Here is a 19,157-nt window from a genome sequence, read left to right as displayed (position 1 = left end):
TACCTATATTTACATATTTACTTATATCCATATTTTCCTTACTTTCATTTACTCTTCTCCTACTCTTGATCATTACTAATTACTGTATTTTCTTCTCCCTCCTCTCATCTATTCTGTACACTTCCATTTTCTCCCTCTCCTTCCTATCCAAACCCCCTACATAACCAACCATATCCCAAACACATAGCATTGGAACTCTCACAGTATCATCTTTGGCATCACCATAACAAACACCCTAACCAGCAAAAAAATCATCATCTCCATTATGCATGCAATCACAATATATTCAACACAATAACCTGATTTACATCACAACAACAACACCAGCAATCACCAATAACAAACACATTAACCAGCAACAATCATCTGGTCTGTTCCTTTACTTTTGAAAATGGTAAAACCGGCAAAAGTTGTAAAAGTTGTAAACTGCTTCCATATGAATTGTATGGTGTCTGAAGAAAAGGAACGCTTTTCGAGTAAAAAGTGGTAAAACTTGAAGATTCTTGCACGTAAAGGAACGGAGCTATCATCTCCATTATGCACACAATCACCATATACTCAACACAATAACCGGATTCACCTAAGTACATCACAACAAAACACCATAAATCAACAATAACAACAATAGTCTGGATGATCACAATGGACCTCAAGGTCTCCGAGTAGAGTGGCTGTCAGCATTGGCAGTCACGCATCCTGAACCTAACCTAACCTTTATGGACAACAAATTTGTAAAGTGGAAAAATACTTTTTTGTTTCATTTTCTTTTTTATTTTTAATAAAATACAACGTGTTTGCTTCCTTTGTTGGCGGACAAATTGTTCTGTTTTGGCAAGTCAGCTGATTGCTTGCTGGTTTTTGCTGGGAAGGTGTCTGTTTACTTTTTACAATTTTCTAGCAAAAGAGAATAAAAACCCCTTACTCTCTGAGAAAGTTCTTGCTGGACAATTCTTGCTGGGAAAGTAACCAGACAGACTTATTGTTTACAAATTTTTATACTAACATTTTTTGTTGCAGCAATTGACCATCTACCTTATTTATTATGATATGTGAAAAGTGTTGTTGTTGGCAATATCATTAATGTATAAAATAAACAGAAGAGGACCCAGGATGGAACCCTGGGGTACTCCACTGTATATATTACGAATATTGGAAACACTACCATTGAATGTAACGAATTGGGAGCGACCTAATAAAAAAGATGAAATTAATGCACAAGCAAATTAATCGAATAAATAATTGGATCGAAGTTTACTTATCATCTTCGAAATATCCACTCGATCAAATGCTTTGGTTAAATCCAATGCTACGAGAACTCCATTTTCACCTCTTTCAACTGTCTCTCTAATGGCATCAGTTAAATCAATCTGAAGCGAGGTAGTACTAAGCTCTCGTCTGAAACCATACTGGCATGATTTAAGAAGACGATTCTCATGTAAAATTCATAGATGAATTCATAGAATAAGAGGTACTCCAACGGCAATTGTACTGTGCACTTGTAGTGATTAAATTGCATCCGCGGATGCAACTTTTTGCTGGGATACTATACCAAGGCTACCAATCATCCTGAATGAATGCTATGTTGTCAATTCACTGTGCAACAGCAAAAAAGAAGAAACACTACTGGCTAAAATACATCTATTGATCCCTATTAATTGGTTTGCGAGAATTTGCGGCGATCTTCTTTATGAAAAAAATTTAAAAAAGAAAATTTTTGGCATAAACAGAGAATAGAAGCAATCAAACGAATGTAATACAAATATTGCCGCAAAATAATTAACTGAATAACGAGCACAAAACGAACAAAAAAGCGGCTTACGAAAATTCACCGAAGTTTTGAAATTACAAAAAAGAAGAACAAGCACCACCAACACGCTATTTTTTTATGCCTTGCTACTGCTAAAAATTCCTTAAGAACAATTTGCAACACGAAGAAAAAAAAGACTGCTTTCCTGGACCTTTCCCCTACAATACTTACAAATATGGCACAACAACAAATGTTGGCCGATGAACTGGCCAAAGCCGTGGAATTAATAATGCATCCACATACAGCTCAACAGGCACGTATGGAAGCATACATGGCATGTGAACGTTTTAAGGAAGAGAGTCCTTTGTGTGCCCAAGTGGGTTTGTTTTTGGCCAGTGGTCAATATTCACAAAATGTTAAACATTTTGGTCTACAACTAATGGAGTACACCATCAAATTCAAATGGAATTGTATTTCCCAGGAGGAGAAAATCTTCATTAAAGAGCATGCAATGAAATTGTTGCTATTGGGCGTTGGACCGGCCGAAGATCGCTCATTGTCACACTTAAAGGATGCCTTGTCACGTATTATTGTGGAAATGATTAAAAGGGAGTGGCCACAACAATGGACCACACTACTGGCTGAGCTGTCAGATGCATGTACGAAGGGTGAGGCTCAAACAGAATTGGTTTTGTTGGTATTTTTGCGTTTGGTAGAGGATGTGGCCCTTTTGCAGACCATTGAGTCAAATCAGCGGCGTAAGGACATGTATCAAGCATTGACGAATAATATGAATGATATATTTGAATTCTTCCTGCGTTTGGTGGAACTGCATGTTACCTCGTTTAGAGAAGCCACTGGCCAGGGAAATTATCAAAAAGCCAATGCCCATAGTCGTGTGGTTGAAATGGTTCTGCTAACTTTGACAGGATTTGTGGAATGGGTTTCCATAAATCACATTACCTGTAACAATGGAAAATTGTTGCAAATCCTTTGTATACTGCTCAATGACAAAGCATTCCAGTGCAATGCCGCAGAATGTCTATCCCAGATTACAAATCGCAAAGGACAAGTTAAGGAAAGAAAGCCATTGCTGATGCTTTTTGGTGAGGAACCAATGCGTTATATGTATTCAGCCTCCCAGATGACACCCACGGATGATAGTGTAGCCAGCTTGGAACAAAATCACACTTTTCTAAAGAAATTGGTACAGGTTTTGAGTGGTATGGCTCAACAATTGATTGCCTTGTGGGGCAAGGAAGATGGTGCCATACAACGTCCAGCCCATTTGGAGATATTCTTGGAATGTTTGTTGAGCCTAACAAGACATGCATCGTTGAATGTTTCCCATGGCTCGGCTCTCATATGGAATGTGCTGCTTAAACATGATGCAATTTCCAAGGATGCCGGGGTAATGGTTTACATTCCCAAAATAATTGAGGTGGTGGGACCGAGGATTATCAAAACACCATATCCAACGGCAAGAAGTTTGACTGGGGGAGCCAACGCTGGTACGGCCTCTTATATATGCTTGGAGTATGACTCGGAAGATGAATTTGCAGTTTTCTTTTATCGCTGCCGTACGGATTACTTGGAAATCTTTCGCCAATCCACTTTGGTGCAGCCTTTGGTCACCTTTGCCTATTGTGAGCAATGGTTGAATATGCGTTTGGCCAAAGCCCACAGTGAAAGAGGAAATAATGTTCAGTGTAGCGTCCTTGATCCTAACTATTTGGAATGGGAGGCATTGGTTTCGGTGCTAGATGGTGTACTAAGTCGCATTCTTATGGTAGCTGAAAGACCCTCGGTGCAAGCAGGTCTACGTCTATTGGAGGAATGCCTCAAAGTTGATACTGACAATCCATTGACACTCTCCATATTGTTGTCATGTATTTCCACTTTGTTTGTATTCCTCAGTATGTCCTCGTGTCAAATTACTCCCAACAATTGTGTGGCCATGACGGGGGTGTCACTTTTGCCAAGAGTACTGGAGAAAATCTTCAATGCCTTGGTATTCCGTGATCCTTTAGATCAGTCGCCACCAATACCACAACAACCCCTAACACCCCGGGTGCAGGCATGTAAGAATCTGAGACGTCATGCTGCTTCCCTGATTGTGAAATTGGGCCACAAATACCCCTTGCTATTGTTGCCGGTATTTGAGCAAATCAACACCCACATCAAAACGTTATTCCAACAACCACAACATACCATTAGCAAAATGGATAGGATTACCTTGCAGGAGGCTTTGTTGCTCATCTCGAATCACTTTTGTGACTATGAGCGGCAATTTGCCTTTATTGGTGAGGTAATGCGTGACAGTTTGCCACATTGGTCAGCATTTTCGCATGCATTTAAGTCGGCCTTGGATTTTATGCATTTCGTTGGTTTGGATCAGGCACCAGTTTATCCCATTGAAAATGATCCCTGTGGACCACATCGCAGCTCCTTGATTGATGCTCTTTACATTGTTTTGGGTGTTATTAAGCGTTGCACCTGGCCCGATGATCCAGATCGTGCTTCACGTGGCGGCTTTGTGGTTGGTTTTACGGAATTGGGTAAGTTGGTGCAATAAATCCACCCTTGGAATGTAAGTGGGGTAATGAATTCTGTTGTTTTCAGGTAATCCCATATGCCGTAATCCTGCCTCACCCCATGTCATACCACTGTTGCCCCACATTTTATCCCTGCTGCGTGTTTTGAATGAACTCTTCAAAGCCGAGGCTGTGGCTGGACTCTCTGAAGGCTATCGCAATATACACACCATGCTGGAACATGAAAAGAAGGTGCTAATGGGTGTTTGTGCTATACCCGCCGATCCTTTGGATCCCTCGGTGAAAAAACCCCCCACTCCCTTTGATAAAATGCAGCAATTTATGACATTACTCTATGAAGGTTGTTACCACATGATGGGATCTGCTGGTCCCTCTTTGGGTAGAGACCTTTATCAGCTGCAAGGGGTATCCGATGCTCTAATCAACAGCGCTTTTGCTTGCTTAGATGATTTACCGGATTATCGGCTAAGACCTATCATTAGAGTGTTCTTCAAGCCATTTGTCTACTCCTGTCCACCAGCATTTTATGATACGGTGCTATTGCCAATTTTTGCCCACATCTCACCCATAATGTGTCAGCGTCTCACTACTCGTTGGACATACATAACATCTCTATACGAATCGGGACAGCTAAATGATGAAGAACAATCCAATGACACCCAAGAAGTTTTGGAAGATATGTTGAATCGTTCATTGACACGTGAATATTTGGATGTACTAAAAGTGGCTTTGGTGGGAGGTCAAATTGGTCCCGAGAATAATGTCAACAATGTCGCCTCAGCAGCTACAAATATTGCTTCAGATGTAACAATGGATGCTGAAGAACATTCCATGGATGGTGTGGCCCATACGCGAGCTGCCCAGGCCGCCTTGCTCTCCGATATCATTAGTGATTTGGGGGCAAAACTTTTACGCAACCCATCAACCACAAATTATATACTAATGACCCTACTCAGTGCCCTCTCTTGGAATGACGGTACTTGCAATTTAAAAGCTGTTAATGTCTCGGCACCCGTTATGCGCTTCCTAGCCGGTGAACAGCTTATGGATGCCAATAAGGCGGTAACAGCATTTACAGCCGTTTTGCGTGGCCTACAAATCCACGGACAACATGAAGCCAATCAAGCGGGTCTAATCACCTTGGGTGTACAATTTTATGAATTGTTACGTCCCAAATACCCTGCCCTAACGGAGGTATTGCAAAGCATACCAAATGTTTCAACGGCGGATATACAAAAATTCGATGAAAAAATTGCCGTGGCCCCCGTAAAAGGCAACAAAGTGGACAAGGCCAAAAAGGATATATTCAAAAAGTTGACAGCTCCCTTGATCGGGCGTAGCATGAATCAATTATTCCGTCATGAAATCAAAATTGCCAATTTGCCTCCCATGCCATCACAGAAGCTTAAAAATCCCACAGCCGATATTATCGATACCAATCAAAATGCTGGTCTACCCACTCTATTTCAGACAACGGGCAATAAGTGACAACGCAGCTCTACATAAATGGCGATGATGATGATGATCAGGTAGAATGCAGAGACTATTATTAAATGTAAGTAAGTTTTGTAAGATTTATATGTATTCAGCCTTGGAACAAAACCATACATATCTAAAGAATTTGGGAAAGGTTTTGAGTAGTGAGGGTAAACATTTGATTGCCTTGTGAGTTAATGGGAATGGCGCCATACAACACCCAGCCCTTTTTTGTGAGAGTGTTTAATATTTCAGCCCACAATTTTCAGGTTCGTTTCGGAATTTTTTAATCCTTAGTTACAATGATATTCTCAGTTTCATGAGCTTGTTCATACTTACTTGCATCTTTGTCCACGAGCTTTGGAGATCGCTTTTCCCGAGGAAAAGCCCTTATCAGTACTCGACTTTTTCTCCTGGTTTTTGGTCAAGGAATGCTGCGTAGGTGCTCGATGGTTTGACTATCTGAGAAACTACCGTCTTCTGGCAAAGTCTGAGGCCCTTTGGAGGAGCGAACACGTTTCAGCGTTTTTTGAAGCGGAGCTTGGTCCGCCTTCTCAGACTGGATTATATTTTTCTGTAGAAAACGTTCGCTAAATTGACTTTTTATATAGAAAAAGTTCGCTGAATAAACTTTTTCCATAGAAAAATTAGTTTGAAGAGGCTTATTCTACAAAAACAAAATCGCTGAAGGACTTATTCCATAGAAATAGTTCTTTAGAAAAAGTTCGCTGAATCTACTTTTTCCTAGAACAAGTTCGCTGAATTGACTTTTTCTACAGTAGAAGTTTGCTGAATTAATTTCTATAGAAAAAAACGCTCAATTGACTTTTTCTATAGAAAAACTTCGTTGAATTGACTTTTTTACAGAAAGACTTAGCTGAATTCGCTGAATTGACTTTTCTACATGTTGGGGTCTTGGTTGGTAAAATGAGGAACACACAATTTATATTTTTATACAAAAGAACACAATGTTTATTTAAGGAAGTAAAGACTCAGACTGAAGAAAATTTTCATAATTTTCTGTGTATATGTAATAATATTGACAACTCATATTTCAATGGTATGTAGTTAGAAATATTATTTATGTTTACAGTGAATGTTTTACAAGTGTCTACAACATCTCCCTTTTTTAAGTTAATCGATAAATCTGGCTGGCGGTCTACGATTGCGAGTTGGTCTTGAAACTGGTGGAGGTGATGGAGCTGTAGGTGTGCTAAACATTACAGGTGATCGCCGTTCATCTTCAAGAGAGCTAGAAGAATCAGTAATGGAAACAGCATCTGGTTGGTGTTCTATATTTTCGGGATTCTGAATTTGCTGTCGATTTGGTGAATGTTCATCATGAATTACTTGTTCCATTTCTTGATGTGATTGCTGTTCAGTTTGAGTACAGGGCTTTATACCAAAAATCTCCATCATCATTTGAATAGAACCTGCCGTTGAATCGGGAATACCTTTGTCTGTTCTTTGGATCAGCTGATTAATATGAGATCTAATGAGTTTTGTTTTCTGACCTTCATAAATGTAGACGTTGTAGTTAACTACGCCCACTCGTTCCACTATTGTTCCGGGTATCCACATTTGTTTCCCATTCCTATAAATTTGAGCATATACGAGATCATTTGCTTTGAACCTTCTCCGCTTTGCTCCATGCTTTTTGTTGAACTGTTGTTCCATTTTGACATTTCGTTGTTTGTCCTTCGCATCATTTTGCGGCTTCAATAAATCGAGTGTTGTTTTGATTTTACGATTTAGAAACAATTCTGCAGGAGATTTTGAATTTTCCTTTGGAGTGGATCTATATGTTTGAAGGAATGTTTCCAGTATTGTATCACTATTTCCCTCACCCTTAAGTTTTTTCATGGCTCGTTTGAAAGTTCCAACGAATCTTTCTGCTTGTCCATTTGATTGGGGGTGATATGGAGCAGTTCTTATATGATTGATACCTCTTGATTTCATGAATTCCTGGAATTGATCACTGACAAATTGTGTGCCGTTGTCAGACACTAGTGTGTCACAGTTTCCGTAGCGTGAAAACATTTCCGTTAATTTTGAAATCATTGTTGTAGTTGTAATGTTTGAGACTTTGACAATCTCAGGCCATTTTGAGTAAGCATCGACAATTACAAGATAGTATTGACCATTGCATGGTCCCGCTATGTCGATATGAATTCTTTCCATTGGTCTGGATGCCAATGGCCATGACTGTAGAGTGTGTTTGACAGGTTTGGTTGATGCAAGTGCACATTTCTGACAATTTCTTACAAAGATAGCGATATCTTCATTTATCCCTGGCCAGTAAACGTGACTTCTTGCGAGTGTCTTCATACGCTCTTTACCTGGGTGTCCACGATGTAGTTGCTTTAGTATTTGCGGTCTAAGACACTCAGGCATTACGATTCTATCGTTGAACATGATGCAATCTTGAATGACACACAAATTTTCTCTTCGAGAGTGGTATTGAATTAAATCTGGTGATAATTCTGAAGGCCAACCATTCTGTAGTGATTTTATTACAGTTTGCAATGTTGAATTTTGCTGAGTGGCTTGTTTTACCATATTGAATGTGATAGGCAATTCGTTGAAATGATCTTGAAGTGATGCTGCGCAATCAGCTTCTAGTGTTACACATGCTATGACTATGTCTTCATCTGCTTTTGTGGTATTGTTGATAAGTCTTGATAACATGTCTACGCATCCAAAATCCTTGGTGTTTACGTATTGTATCTTGAAATTGTACATCATGAGTGTCAGTGCCCATCTTTGTAGTCTGTTTGCTGCGTATACCGGAATTCCCTTTTTGCTGCCAAAAATTGAAAGTAGGGGTTTATGATCCGTACATAAAATAAATTCTCTTCCATAGATGTACTTGTGGAATTTCTTCACTGCATAAACTAACCCTAAAGCTTCTTTTTCGATTTGGGAATAATTTTTCTCTGCCGGTGTCAATGTACGAGAAGCATGTTCAATTACCTTTTCCGAACCGATTTGTTTGTTGGCGGTGGTAGATCTAAGATTGTTTTGATCTTGTTTGCATCTGGTTTTAGCCCTGATGGTGTAATGTTGTTTCCCAGATATGTGACTTGTTTTGAGAAAAAATGTGCATTTCTCAAACTTGATATGGAAATTGTACTCACGGAGCTTCTTTAGAACTTTGTGTACGTTTTCCAAATGTTTTTCCGCTGTATTACCTCCAATGATAATGTCATCAATGTAGGCTGCCGTATCGTCGATTCCTGTTAGCATGGTGTCCATTAGCTGTTGGAAAGCGCCTGGAGCACTTTTAACCCCTGGAGCTAGACGATTGAATTTGAATAACCCTTTGTGGGTATTTATTGTGAGAAGTTTTGCAGAATCCGGTGTAACTTCTGTCTGCAAATATGCATCCGACAAATCAATATGGGTGAACATGCAGCTCTTACTGATCTTTGCATACAAATCTTCCGGACGGTGTAATGGATATTTGTGTGGTTCCAAACTATCATTTAGTCCTGATGAGTAGTCTCCACAGATCCGTACCGTGCCATTTGATTTCTTTACTGCCACAATTGGAGCTGCCCAATCAGAGTATTCAACTGGAGTTATGACGTTCAATGATTGCAATCGTTGTAACTCATCCTCAATTAATGGGAGCATTGCGTAAGCGACTGGTCTTTTTGCTCTAAAAATTGGTGTAGCACCGGGTTTTAGATGTAGTTCTACTTGTGTTTTTGAGCATTTAGATGGAGTGTTTTGAAATACGTCACTGTATTCTGATTTAATTTTCGACAGTTCATTATTGATAGATTCTTTTGTTTGTAATTGACAACAAATGCTGTTAAGTGGTTTGTCCCACAAGCCAAAAATTTCACACCAATCTGCACCAAAAATGCAAAGAGTATCAATGTCTACTACAGATAAAATACATTGTTGTACATCACCTGATAGCCGTACTTGACATGGAAACTCGGCTATGACTTTGATTTTGGTTTTGGAAGCACTTGTTACGAACTTGTCATCGCATTGCGTTCCTGGCTTTCCCATTTTCATCCAGAGTTTCTTACCAATAATGGAAATGTCTGAAGCGGTGTCGATTTGCATTTTGATATCATGACCTTTTCCTCCTGATGATGATGGGTTTATAGTGGCCATGACGAATTTCCGATTTGAAGCGGATGATAGTCGATTGACTTGAACGACACTTGTCTGAGGCGAATTTGATTTCTTGTGATGATTGAATTTCTTCTGACCTTGCATTGATTTGTTCGGTTTTTTAGAATTACAATAACCTTCCTTATGTCCTGTCACTTTGCATTGTGTACATGTGTGCTTTGCGTAGTTGCAAAATTTGGAGTAGTGCATCCCTCCACAATTCCAACATGGTGTTTTGGGAACTTTTGTGTTCTGATTAGCTTGATTTTTCCAATGTTTATTATGTGATCTCCAAAGTCTCCCTCAACCAAAGCCAATAAATCTCGGCAGAAAAAAGATAGATACAACTATCGTAGAGCTGTCTTCTACTGCCAGAGGTTTATTGGCAAAGACCCTTCCGAGGTGACCCAGTCGGAATTTAGGGAAATTGGCCTGAAGATCCGATTTGTGAGGCGTTTCGAACGGAAATACCCTCACATTGAAAAGATCTTCCTGCCAATCGACCAAATTCCGACCCCTGTCGAGGCTGCAGTCTCCAGCCCAGCGGCTGAGACAAAGGCAACCTCTACAGGGAAAAATGCAAATCCGGTGCTGTCAAACTGCTCGAGCCCTTTGCGGACGTCCTTGACGACCGCGGTAGGATCGAGCAGGTTGGCTCCACCGGCCCCGAAAACGACGGAACGCAAGGGAAACACTGGTGTGATCCCTTCCGTTTCGAAGTTGGCGCAGGGAAGATCGCAGCCACAAGCTAGACAGCCGCCAAAGGTACCGCCTATGTCGACTGTCTCGTCGGTGGCTGCCATCGGACCCGCCGGGGTAAAGAAAGGTGCGGATCTAGTAGGGGCGACTGTGCAGAGGACTGGGCAACAGACCACTGTTAAGCCATCGTCACCTGCTAGACCTCACCCTTCTGATGTGAAGGGCGGTGCTGGCACTGTGAAAGGCCATGGGGTGGTGGCGGGAGATGGACCATCGACCTCTAAGCAGAGCGGATACTCAAGGACATCTGCGCAGGAATGCGTTAAGAGGGTCAGGTCCTCTGAGGATCCGCATCCTGTTGCCAAGAGGGTGGTGGATCGTCGACCGACCAACCTAATGGACCCGCGCTCACAGGGGACCGGTCATATGAAGACAGTAGGGGCTCAACCTGGGAGGGCCAGTAAAGCTGACCCAAGTCCGATGCCCTCACGGTCTTCAAATGACAGGACACCGAAGCCAGCGAGCCTAGAAGGCGTGATCGCCCCGGAGAATCTCCGTGTGGCAATCATCAATAAGGCTGATCTGGATGGGAGGATCAGCGATACGCACTGGATCGCAGTGGAACGCCTTCTCCGGAAGGCCATCACCTCCGATGAGGTTGACGCCGGCAAGACCGGCTTCGGCAGGGCGGTTATCCAAAGGGGAATCAGAATCCTCTATTGCCAGGATGAGGAGTCGAGAGACTTCCTCATCCAGTTGATAGAGGGTGCTGGTGACCTCTGGGACGGCTGCATGCTGGCTGCTGTCCCTGTTGACGAGATACCCAGGAGGAGTGTAGCCACAACGTGGGTGCCTCCTCCTGACTCTGATGCAGGGGAAGTAGTCAAGATGCTGAGGAAGCAGAACCGGGGCCTTTCTGTGGATGGCTGGAGGCTCCTCAAGCACTTTAAGGAGAGAGACGGCATGGTGATGCGATTCACCATAGATGATGAGAGTGCGGACTACATCAGAGACTGTGGGGGAGTGCTGTTTTTCGGGTCCGGAGGACTTCGGTTCCGGCTCTCGAAGTCGCAGTAAGGTAGTTCAGCAGCATGGCCTTCGGGTGCTGCAGATCAATCTGCATCACTGTAAGGCTGCGGCTGCTGAACTCCTTCTCTCCCTCACAGACTCTGCAGTAGATATTGCTTTGGTCCAGGAACCCTATTTGTATAAAAATAGGGTTTCTGGACTAAACAATGAGCACTTCTCATTATTCTATACGAATAATGGAGACAAGGTAAGAACCTGTATTGTAGCTAGGAAAAGTCTAAACCTTATTCAACTCTACAATTACAGTGATGGCGATACGACTGTAGTGAGGCTAGACGAAGTTACCGGTAGGGCTTTAGTTCTGGCCTCGGTCTACATGCCGTATGAGGCTCCCGACCCACCTAGCGGATTGGTGCGCAAACTAGTGGAGGAGACGACGGGCAGATGCAGGTTGGTGATGGGCTGCGATGCAAATGCACATCACTTCCACTGGGGAAGTAGAGACACCAATGCGAGAGGTGAGTCCATATTCGATTTTATTTTAGCTAATAATCTACGAGTATGTAATAGGGGTAACACTGCCACCTTCCATAATAGGGTAAGGGAGGAGGTTATTGATCTCACCCTTACAAATATGGAAGATACAGCCATAGTGGACTGGAGGGTATCGGAGGAGTGCTCCTTTTCAGATCACAGAGCGATACACTTTCAAGTCCACCATGGAAGTAAAAGGCAACCGCCTCATAGGAATCCAAGGAGGACAAACTGGGAAATCTACAGCTCCCTCGTTTCCTCGAGGTTGTGTGAGTTCCCTGAACCACGCACAACGGAGGAAATAGATGGCCAAGTTGCAGATCTCACGCGTGTCCTCCAGGGTTGTTATGAGAAGTCTTGCCCATTATCTTATCCTGGTAGGAGAACTCAACCAGTCTGGTGGAACAACGAGCTAGCAAAGCTTAGGAAAAATAGCAGGAAAGCCTTTAATAAAGCTAACAGCACCAAATCTGATACCGATTGGAACCTCTACAGAGAGAGTTTCAATCGGTATAAAAGTGAAATCAGGAAAGCTAAGAGAGACTCGTGGAAAAGCTTTAGTGAATCCATAGAGGGGGTTAATGCAGCAGCGAGATTTCGTAAGGTGATCTCGAAGGACCCTAAACCCTTTGGGAGCATCAAACGGGATGACGGTACCTGGACTAACTCCGCTCTAGAGACTCTAGATCTGTTGACAGGAACACATTTCCCCGGAAGTGAGGATGCCAGCTCGAGTACACCTTGTGTGGACAGAAGCAGGACCCGCACTCCGGGGGAAGTGGCTCTTGTCAATAGATTAATAAGCCACCACAAAATCTCATGGGCGATTAGTACTTTTCAGCCATATAAGTCTCCTGGACCTGATGGAATCATTCCAGCGATGCTTCAGAACGCACCGACTGTTTTGATAACCATTCTTCAGAAGATTTTTAGGGCTTGTTTACTACTATCGCACATACCGGCACTGTGGAAAGAGGTAACAGTGACCTATATTCCCAAAGCTGGGAAACCAAGTCACTCACTGCCGAAGGACTACAGGCCGATTAGCCTTTCCTCCTTTCTCTTAAAGACTTTGGAAAGGTTGTTAGACTTAGAAATTAGAACTTTCTTCAGACGAGACCTTATTAGCGAATCACAACACGCTTATATTAAAGGGAAATCAACAGAAACAGCGCTACATTGTGTCGTGGGTTATATAGAGAAGAATATGGTTGAATCGAATTTCACCTTGGCTGCCTTTCTGGATATAGAGGGTGCCTTTAACAACGTGAAACTCGAATCGATCCACTCCTCTCTTGAATCGCTGGGTGTCCCCCCTATCCTAATAGATTGGATTGACAGCATGCTTAGAAGCAGGCTTATCAATTCAAATATTGGGGAGAGCTCCATTAGGAGATCTGTCACCAGAGGCACACCGCAGGGGGGAGTCCTATCGCCCTTGCTCTGGCTACTGGTGATAAATGGGATACTCAGGGAATTCGACAATCTAGGAACTAAGGTAGTTGCTTATGCGGATGATGTGGTCATCCTGATTAGCGGGAAATTTCTGTCCACATTGTCTGATTTAATGCAAAGAGCACTTGCCAAACTCTCACGCTGGGCTCACACCAATGGACTTGGCGTGAATCCGGCAAAGACAGAGCTGGTGCTCTTTACTAGAAAAAGAAAGACAGCCGAGTTCGTTCCACCAACACTAGATGGAGTGCAGCTAAATCTTTCTACGGAGGCGAAGTACCTGGGAGTGATTCTTGACCATCAACTTAGATGGAAAAGGAACACGGAGGAGCGCACTAAGAGGGGTCTAATTGCACTCTATTCTTGCAAGAACTCAATAGGTAGGAGCTGGGGTCTGAGACCACATATCATACACTGGTTGTTCTTGACAGTGGTATGCCCCATTTTGACCTATGGGTGTCTTGTTTGGTGGCAGGCCCTGAATAGCAAGTCCAATTTGTCCAGGTTAGCTACTGTGCAAAGATCTGCTTCAGTTCTTATTACAGGAGCAGTGAGAAGCACCCCTCAAGCGGCACTGAGTGCAATACTGAACATCCAGCCACTGGACATTTCTGTTCAGTATCTAGCATCCCGTAGTGCCTTGAGGCTCAAGGAGCTTAATCTTTGGCGATCCTCTGGGTCTGGACATGCTAGTATCTTACACCAGCTCAGCGGTCTGATCGGACTCAGTGACGTAGGGAGTGTAACTGACTACATTTCGCCTTCGCTGGATTTCGATGCAGCGAAGGTCTCTATCCCTGACAGAAGTGAATGGGAGCATGGCAGGCCACTACCCGATAGCCTCTCCATCTTTACTGATGGTTCTAAGATGGCTGAAGGTACTGGAGCGGGGGTGTACTGTGAGGAGTTGAACATTAGGCGTTCATATAAACTCAATACAAATTGCAGTGTTTTTCAAGCGGAAGTCTTCGCAGTATTGAAGGCCCTGGAATTGGTAGTAGGACTGACGGATCAAGTAGGTAGGACAGTCACAGTCTACGTAGATAGTCAGGCTGCCCTTAAGGCGCTTGGGTCATATACTATCAAATCTAGGATCGTTCAAAATTGTAGGTCCACCTTAAAAACATGTAATTTAAGCGTAAACCTTTGTTGGGTGCCAGGACACTGCAATGTTGAAGGAAACGAGATTGTTGACGAATTAGCAAGGCGTGGTTCCCAGTCCCCTGACCTTACGGTAGAGGAATATGTCAGGCCACCGCTCTGCTACTTCCTCGGCAAACTCAGTCAGTTCTATGCAGAGAAAACCGTAAGAATTTGGCAAGACGCACCTGGTTGCAAGGTGTCGAAGTCAATCTGGCCGGCAATCTCAGGGCGTAGAACTGCGTCCCTTCTCTCACTATGCAAGTCGGAAATCAGAATAGCTACAGGGGTCATTACTGGCCACTGTAGAATAAGATCTTTGACATGTAAGTGGGATGATAATAACATTGAGTACTGTAGGTTATGCGAGGATGAGGAGGAAACGGAGACAATCGAACACCTTTTATGTAGATGTCCTAGACTGATGGCCAAAAGGCATAGACTATTTGGTGCACATGTGATTGACTCTCTATCTTACTTCTCCTCTATTGACCCTACTATCCTGGTGGTTTACTGTAAGAGTCTAAAGTGGCTCTGGGGCGGGTCAGAACAGGCTTAACACAGTCTAGGAAAATAATCTCTTTCTCTTCTTCTTAAAACAATCTGTTACTCTCCTTTACAAATACTCACTCTTCTTATTCTTTTCTCTTTTGTCTTATCATTTTCACCTTCCCTCCTTCCCATCTTTCCACCTAATCCACAATCTCCTCCCACATAGCTCACCATATCATCATAAACAGCCTGCATCATCATCTGCAGGCCTACAGCACCGTTCAGAATATAATCTGCAGCCTCACAACATCATACAGAATCGCTCACAACAAGGAACACATCACACCATCTGCACTCACGCACCACCGTATACCGTATGCACAAATCACCATATACCCATCAGTCACACAACACCATAATCTGTAGTCACGCAACATTATGCAGTCTCGCCAATAACAAGAATCACATCACACTTTCCACTACACATCAACATCATCAGCACTCACACATCACCACATAGCAGCATCTAATATCATCTCATCCATAGTCCACATTGAATCTTCCCTTCAACACTATCCATCATCCATCCATAAAATCCACAACCGCACACTTTATCATCATCAACAGCCTTGTATCAACATATGCACCATTCAAAACATACATCATAACTCATGACTCCTGTACACCATCATCACCACACGTAACATCAAATAACAAATCCATAATAATAAACAACATATCACACTTCTACTTCACACCATCACCTACTATGTACACTTCACCATACAGCAGCATCTATTATCACTTCATCAAATACGACATATATACTTCAATAGTCAGGATGATCACAATGGACCTCAAGGTCTCCGAGTGGAGTGGCTGCCAGCACGGCAGCTGCGCATCCTAAACCTAACCTAACCTTATTATGTGATTTGACAACATGTACATTTGTTGGTGAATTTTCTTGTACCATGGCTGTATCATGTTTCAAATTAAGCAGTCTTTGGGCTTGAGTGACTAACTTATTCAGAGAATTGTTAGAATCATCCTCCAATGATGACAAACATCTCGTTCGAACTTCTGAATCGTTGTGCGCTTGTAGGCCACAAACAAAAACAAGACACTTAAACTGATCTGGAGTCATTTCCGAGAGCTTGAAATTTTCACATGCTACATTTACCCTTGCCGCGTAGGCAACCAGATCCTCTTGAGGTTTTTTAGTTATTTGCAAACATTTGTATCTTGTGCTGAACAAAGATTCTTGTAATCCAAAAATTTCTTTCAAGATTTTGACTGACTCTGCAAACGAATTGTCCCTTGGATTCTTAGGTAAAATGAATGATGCGTATTTGCTATATGCAACAGAATTCAGTTTCCGCATTAACAATCGTACTTTGGCAGCATCGTCCAGCGAATTTCCTTCAACCAAGAATATATCTTCATATCTGGAATACCAATTATTGAATGTTAAACCTTCTGCTTCATCGTAGCAAAATTCGGAAATGCTGTTTGATAATTTTTCAATTAATTGTTCATTATTGAGAGGAGTTCCATTCGTCAAGCTTGCTAGGAGTTTGCTCTGCAATTCCAATAGTTCCAAAACTTTTTGATCTGCCATAATCCTCGTCGCCAATTTGTTGGGGTCTTGGTTGGTAAAATGAGGAACACACAATTTATATTTTTATACAAAAGAACACAATGTTTATTTAAGGAAGTAAAGACTCAGACTGAAGAAAATTTTCATAATTTTCTGTGTATATGTAATAATATTGACAACTCATATTTCAATGGTATGTAGTTAGAAATATTATTTATGTTTACAGTGAATGTTTTACAAGTGTCTACAACACTACAATTAAAAGTTCACTAGGAAAAGTTAGCTGAATTTGATTTTTTATTAGAAAATGTTACCTTTTTCTATAGAAATAGTTCGTTGAATTGACTTTTTCTATAGAAAAGTTCGGTGAATTGATTTCTTCTATAGAAAAAGTTCAGCAAATTGACTTTTTCAGTTGCAAAAGTTAGCTGAATTAACTTTTTCCATAGAAAAAGTTCTCGGTAGAGGCTATTTCTATACAAACATTTTTTCTATAGAAAAAGGTAGCTGAATTTATTTTTTCAATAGGAAAATTTCGCTAACATGGCTTTTTCAATAGAAAACGTTTTCTGAATTGACTTTTTCAATAGAAAAGGTTTGCTGAATTGCCTTTTTTAATAGGAAAAGTTGGCTATATTGGCTTTTTCAATGGAAAAGGTTTATAAAAGTTTCGCTGAATTGGCTTTTTCAATAGAAAAGGTTTGCTGAATTGGCTTTTTCAATAGAAAAGGTTTGCTGAATAAACTTTTTCAATAGAAAAGGTTTGCTGAATTGACTTTTTCAATAGAAAAGGTTTGCTGAATTGAATTTCAATAGAAAAGGCATGCTGAATTGACTACATTTTTGCTGAATTGACTTTTTTATAGAAAAATACGTTTTTTTTTTGTTTGTGGTAACCCTATGAATGTTTATCGTTCTTATTATTTATTACTAAAACCTAACATTCTATATATTTTTTTATTTATTTACAGATAAACGCATCTAAACTTAAAAATATATATTGTATGTATATTTTATTGAATATAATCCACGTAAATTTTTAATTGGAACGAATAAGAAATCATTGATAACAAGACACAAATCGAATTGCTATGTTTATTATATATTGAAAATTGAAACAAAAACACGATTTTTTATATTCCCGAGTAAAACTCCTTTCTTCTGTATGAATATAGATACGCATTATGCTAAGCTTTCTTTTCCCTGTAACGGAAAGTGTGGCGTATAATTCCAACTTATTATTATGATTATGGCAACTCTGTTCTATATAATATTTTAAATAGGTTGTTATATGATAATAATGCAAGCAACTTACCCTCTAAACATAAAAACACACGGTACTGCTATCCACCTGTTTATTAAAATATTATAATTTATTATATAAATTCCCTGTTTTTTGTCTTTAACTTATATGCCTCATTTTTGTTTTGGCAAATTGTTAAAAAGGAATGCACATTTTTCAAATTTTAAAATTTGTTAGCTCTATTACCTGCCCCTCCCCTCCCTCCTATTGGCACTCAATTACTTGTGAGTGCTTCTTCCCTTTTACTCATTATTAAATTATTGTTTTTAATTTAAAAAATTATTAATTTTCATATTTGAATTCCGATGGTGATGCAAAATTTCTGTTAAAAAGAAATATATATTTTTATTTTATATAAACTTAGATTGAAAAAAAAAAACAATTCAAAATTAAGTGTAGAATTATTTAAATAAAATAATTATTATTAATAAATTGAATATTTAATTTATGTATGTATGTATATCGATTAAGGATTTTTTATTAAAACTATGGAATAAGAAATTTATTATTATATAAAATAAAAAAAAAACGAAAAATAAAGAACTTATTATGAATATATCTTAAAACTGATGCCATTTTGTTATTGAGTTTATTAGGGGGCATAAGAGGAAAAATATCATTGGGATTAGTCTATATGAATTTAAAAAATACAGCGATCAACATCCGATCAGAACCGAAGTCATTTACAAACAGAGATTTTCGCTAGATATAGCATTTTTGTATATTTAAAGTACGCTGAATTGACCTTTTCTAAAGAAAAAGTAGACAGAATTGACTATTCTATAGGAAAAGTATGCTGAATTGAATTCTCCAATAGAAAAGTTTCACTGAAATAAATTGGCCGAAGTGACTTTTTCTATAGAAAAAGTTGGCCGAAGTGACTTTTTCTACAGAAAAAGTTGGCCGAAGTGACTTTTTTCTACAGAAAAAGTTGGCCGAAGTGACTTTTTTCTACAGAACAAGTTCGCCGAAGTAAATTTTTTATAGAAAAAGTTGGCC

At 40.6% G+C, this 19,157-nt stretch overlaps 3 protein-coding genes across 5 annotated transcripts in view; 2 read left to right on the top strand and 1 right to left on the bottom strand.

Annotated features, from left to right (window-relative positions):
• Elys (AT hook containing transcription factor 1 homolog) overlaps window positions 1-6,826 on the bottom strand; it is a 55,121-nt gene extending 48,295 nt beyond the window's left edge. The window contains exons 1-2 of one of the 3 annotated variants that reach the window (XM_073978608.1): window positions 6,644-6,826; window positions 6,118-6,368 (exon numbers count right to left, since the gene is read on the bottom strand). The gene's annotated coding sequence lies outside the window, so the exon portion shown is untranslated. Of the gene's footprint in view, window positions 1-6,117; window positions 6,378-6,643 lie in introns of all 3 variants that reach the window. The other 2 variants (XM_073978609.1, XM_073978607.1) reach the window with 2 other exon arrangements.
• Ranbp21 (exportin-5-like protein Ranbp21) lies at window positions 1,588-18,494 on the top strand. Its single transcript, XM_073978616.1, has 3 exons — window positions 1,588-4,305; window positions 4,370-5,857; window positions 17,827-18,494. The coding sequence occupies exons 1-2, from the start codon at window positions 1,983-1,985 to the stop codon at window positions 5,788-5,790; spliced, it is 3,744 nt and encodes a 1,247-aa protein (XP_073834717.1). The 5' UTR covers window positions 1,588-1,982; the 3' UTR covers window positions 5,791-5,857; window positions 17,827-18,494.
• Window positions 11,594-15,684, top strand: LOC141399590 (uncharacterized). Its single transcript, XM_073978617.1, has 2 exons — window positions 11,594-12,155; window positions 15,485-15,684. The coding sequence occupies exons 1-2, from the start codon at window positions 11,594-11,596 to the stop codon at window positions 15,682-15,684; spliced, it is 762 nt and encodes a 253-aa protein (XP_073834718.1).
• Window positions 18,495-19,157: the final 663 nt, after the last annotated feature.

Source organism: Musca autumnalis, unplaced genomic scaffold (genome assembly GCF_047663935.1).
Source record: "Musca autumnalis isolate F117 unplaced genomic scaffold, ASM4766393v1 scaffold_3, whole genome shotgun sequence".
NCBI lineage: Eukaryota > Metazoa > Arthropoda > Insecta > Diptera > Muscidae > Musca > Musca autumnalis.
The sequence above is the reverse complement of the archived record's forward strand: the minus strand, read 5'-3'. Positions and strand labels throughout refer to the sequence as shown.

Bases quoted from the DNA above. Each gene is read 5' to 3' on its own strand.
- Ranbp21 (XM_073978616.1), top strand. From the start codon at position 1,983: ATGGCACAACAACAAATGTTGGCCGATGAACTGGCCAAAGCCGTGGAA. The intron at 4,306-4,369 runs GTAAGTTGGTGC...TGTTGTTTTCAG, and splicing joins GGTTGGTTTTACGGAATTGG to GTAATCCCATATGCCGTAAT.
- LOC141399590 (XM_073978617.1), top strand. From the start codon at position 11,594: ATGATGAGAGTGCGGACTACATCAGAGACTGTGGGGGAGTGCTGTTTT. The intron at 12,156-15,484 runs GTGAGTCCATAT...CCTCCCACATAG, and splicing joins TAGAGACACCAATGCGAGAG to CTCACCATATCATCATAAAC.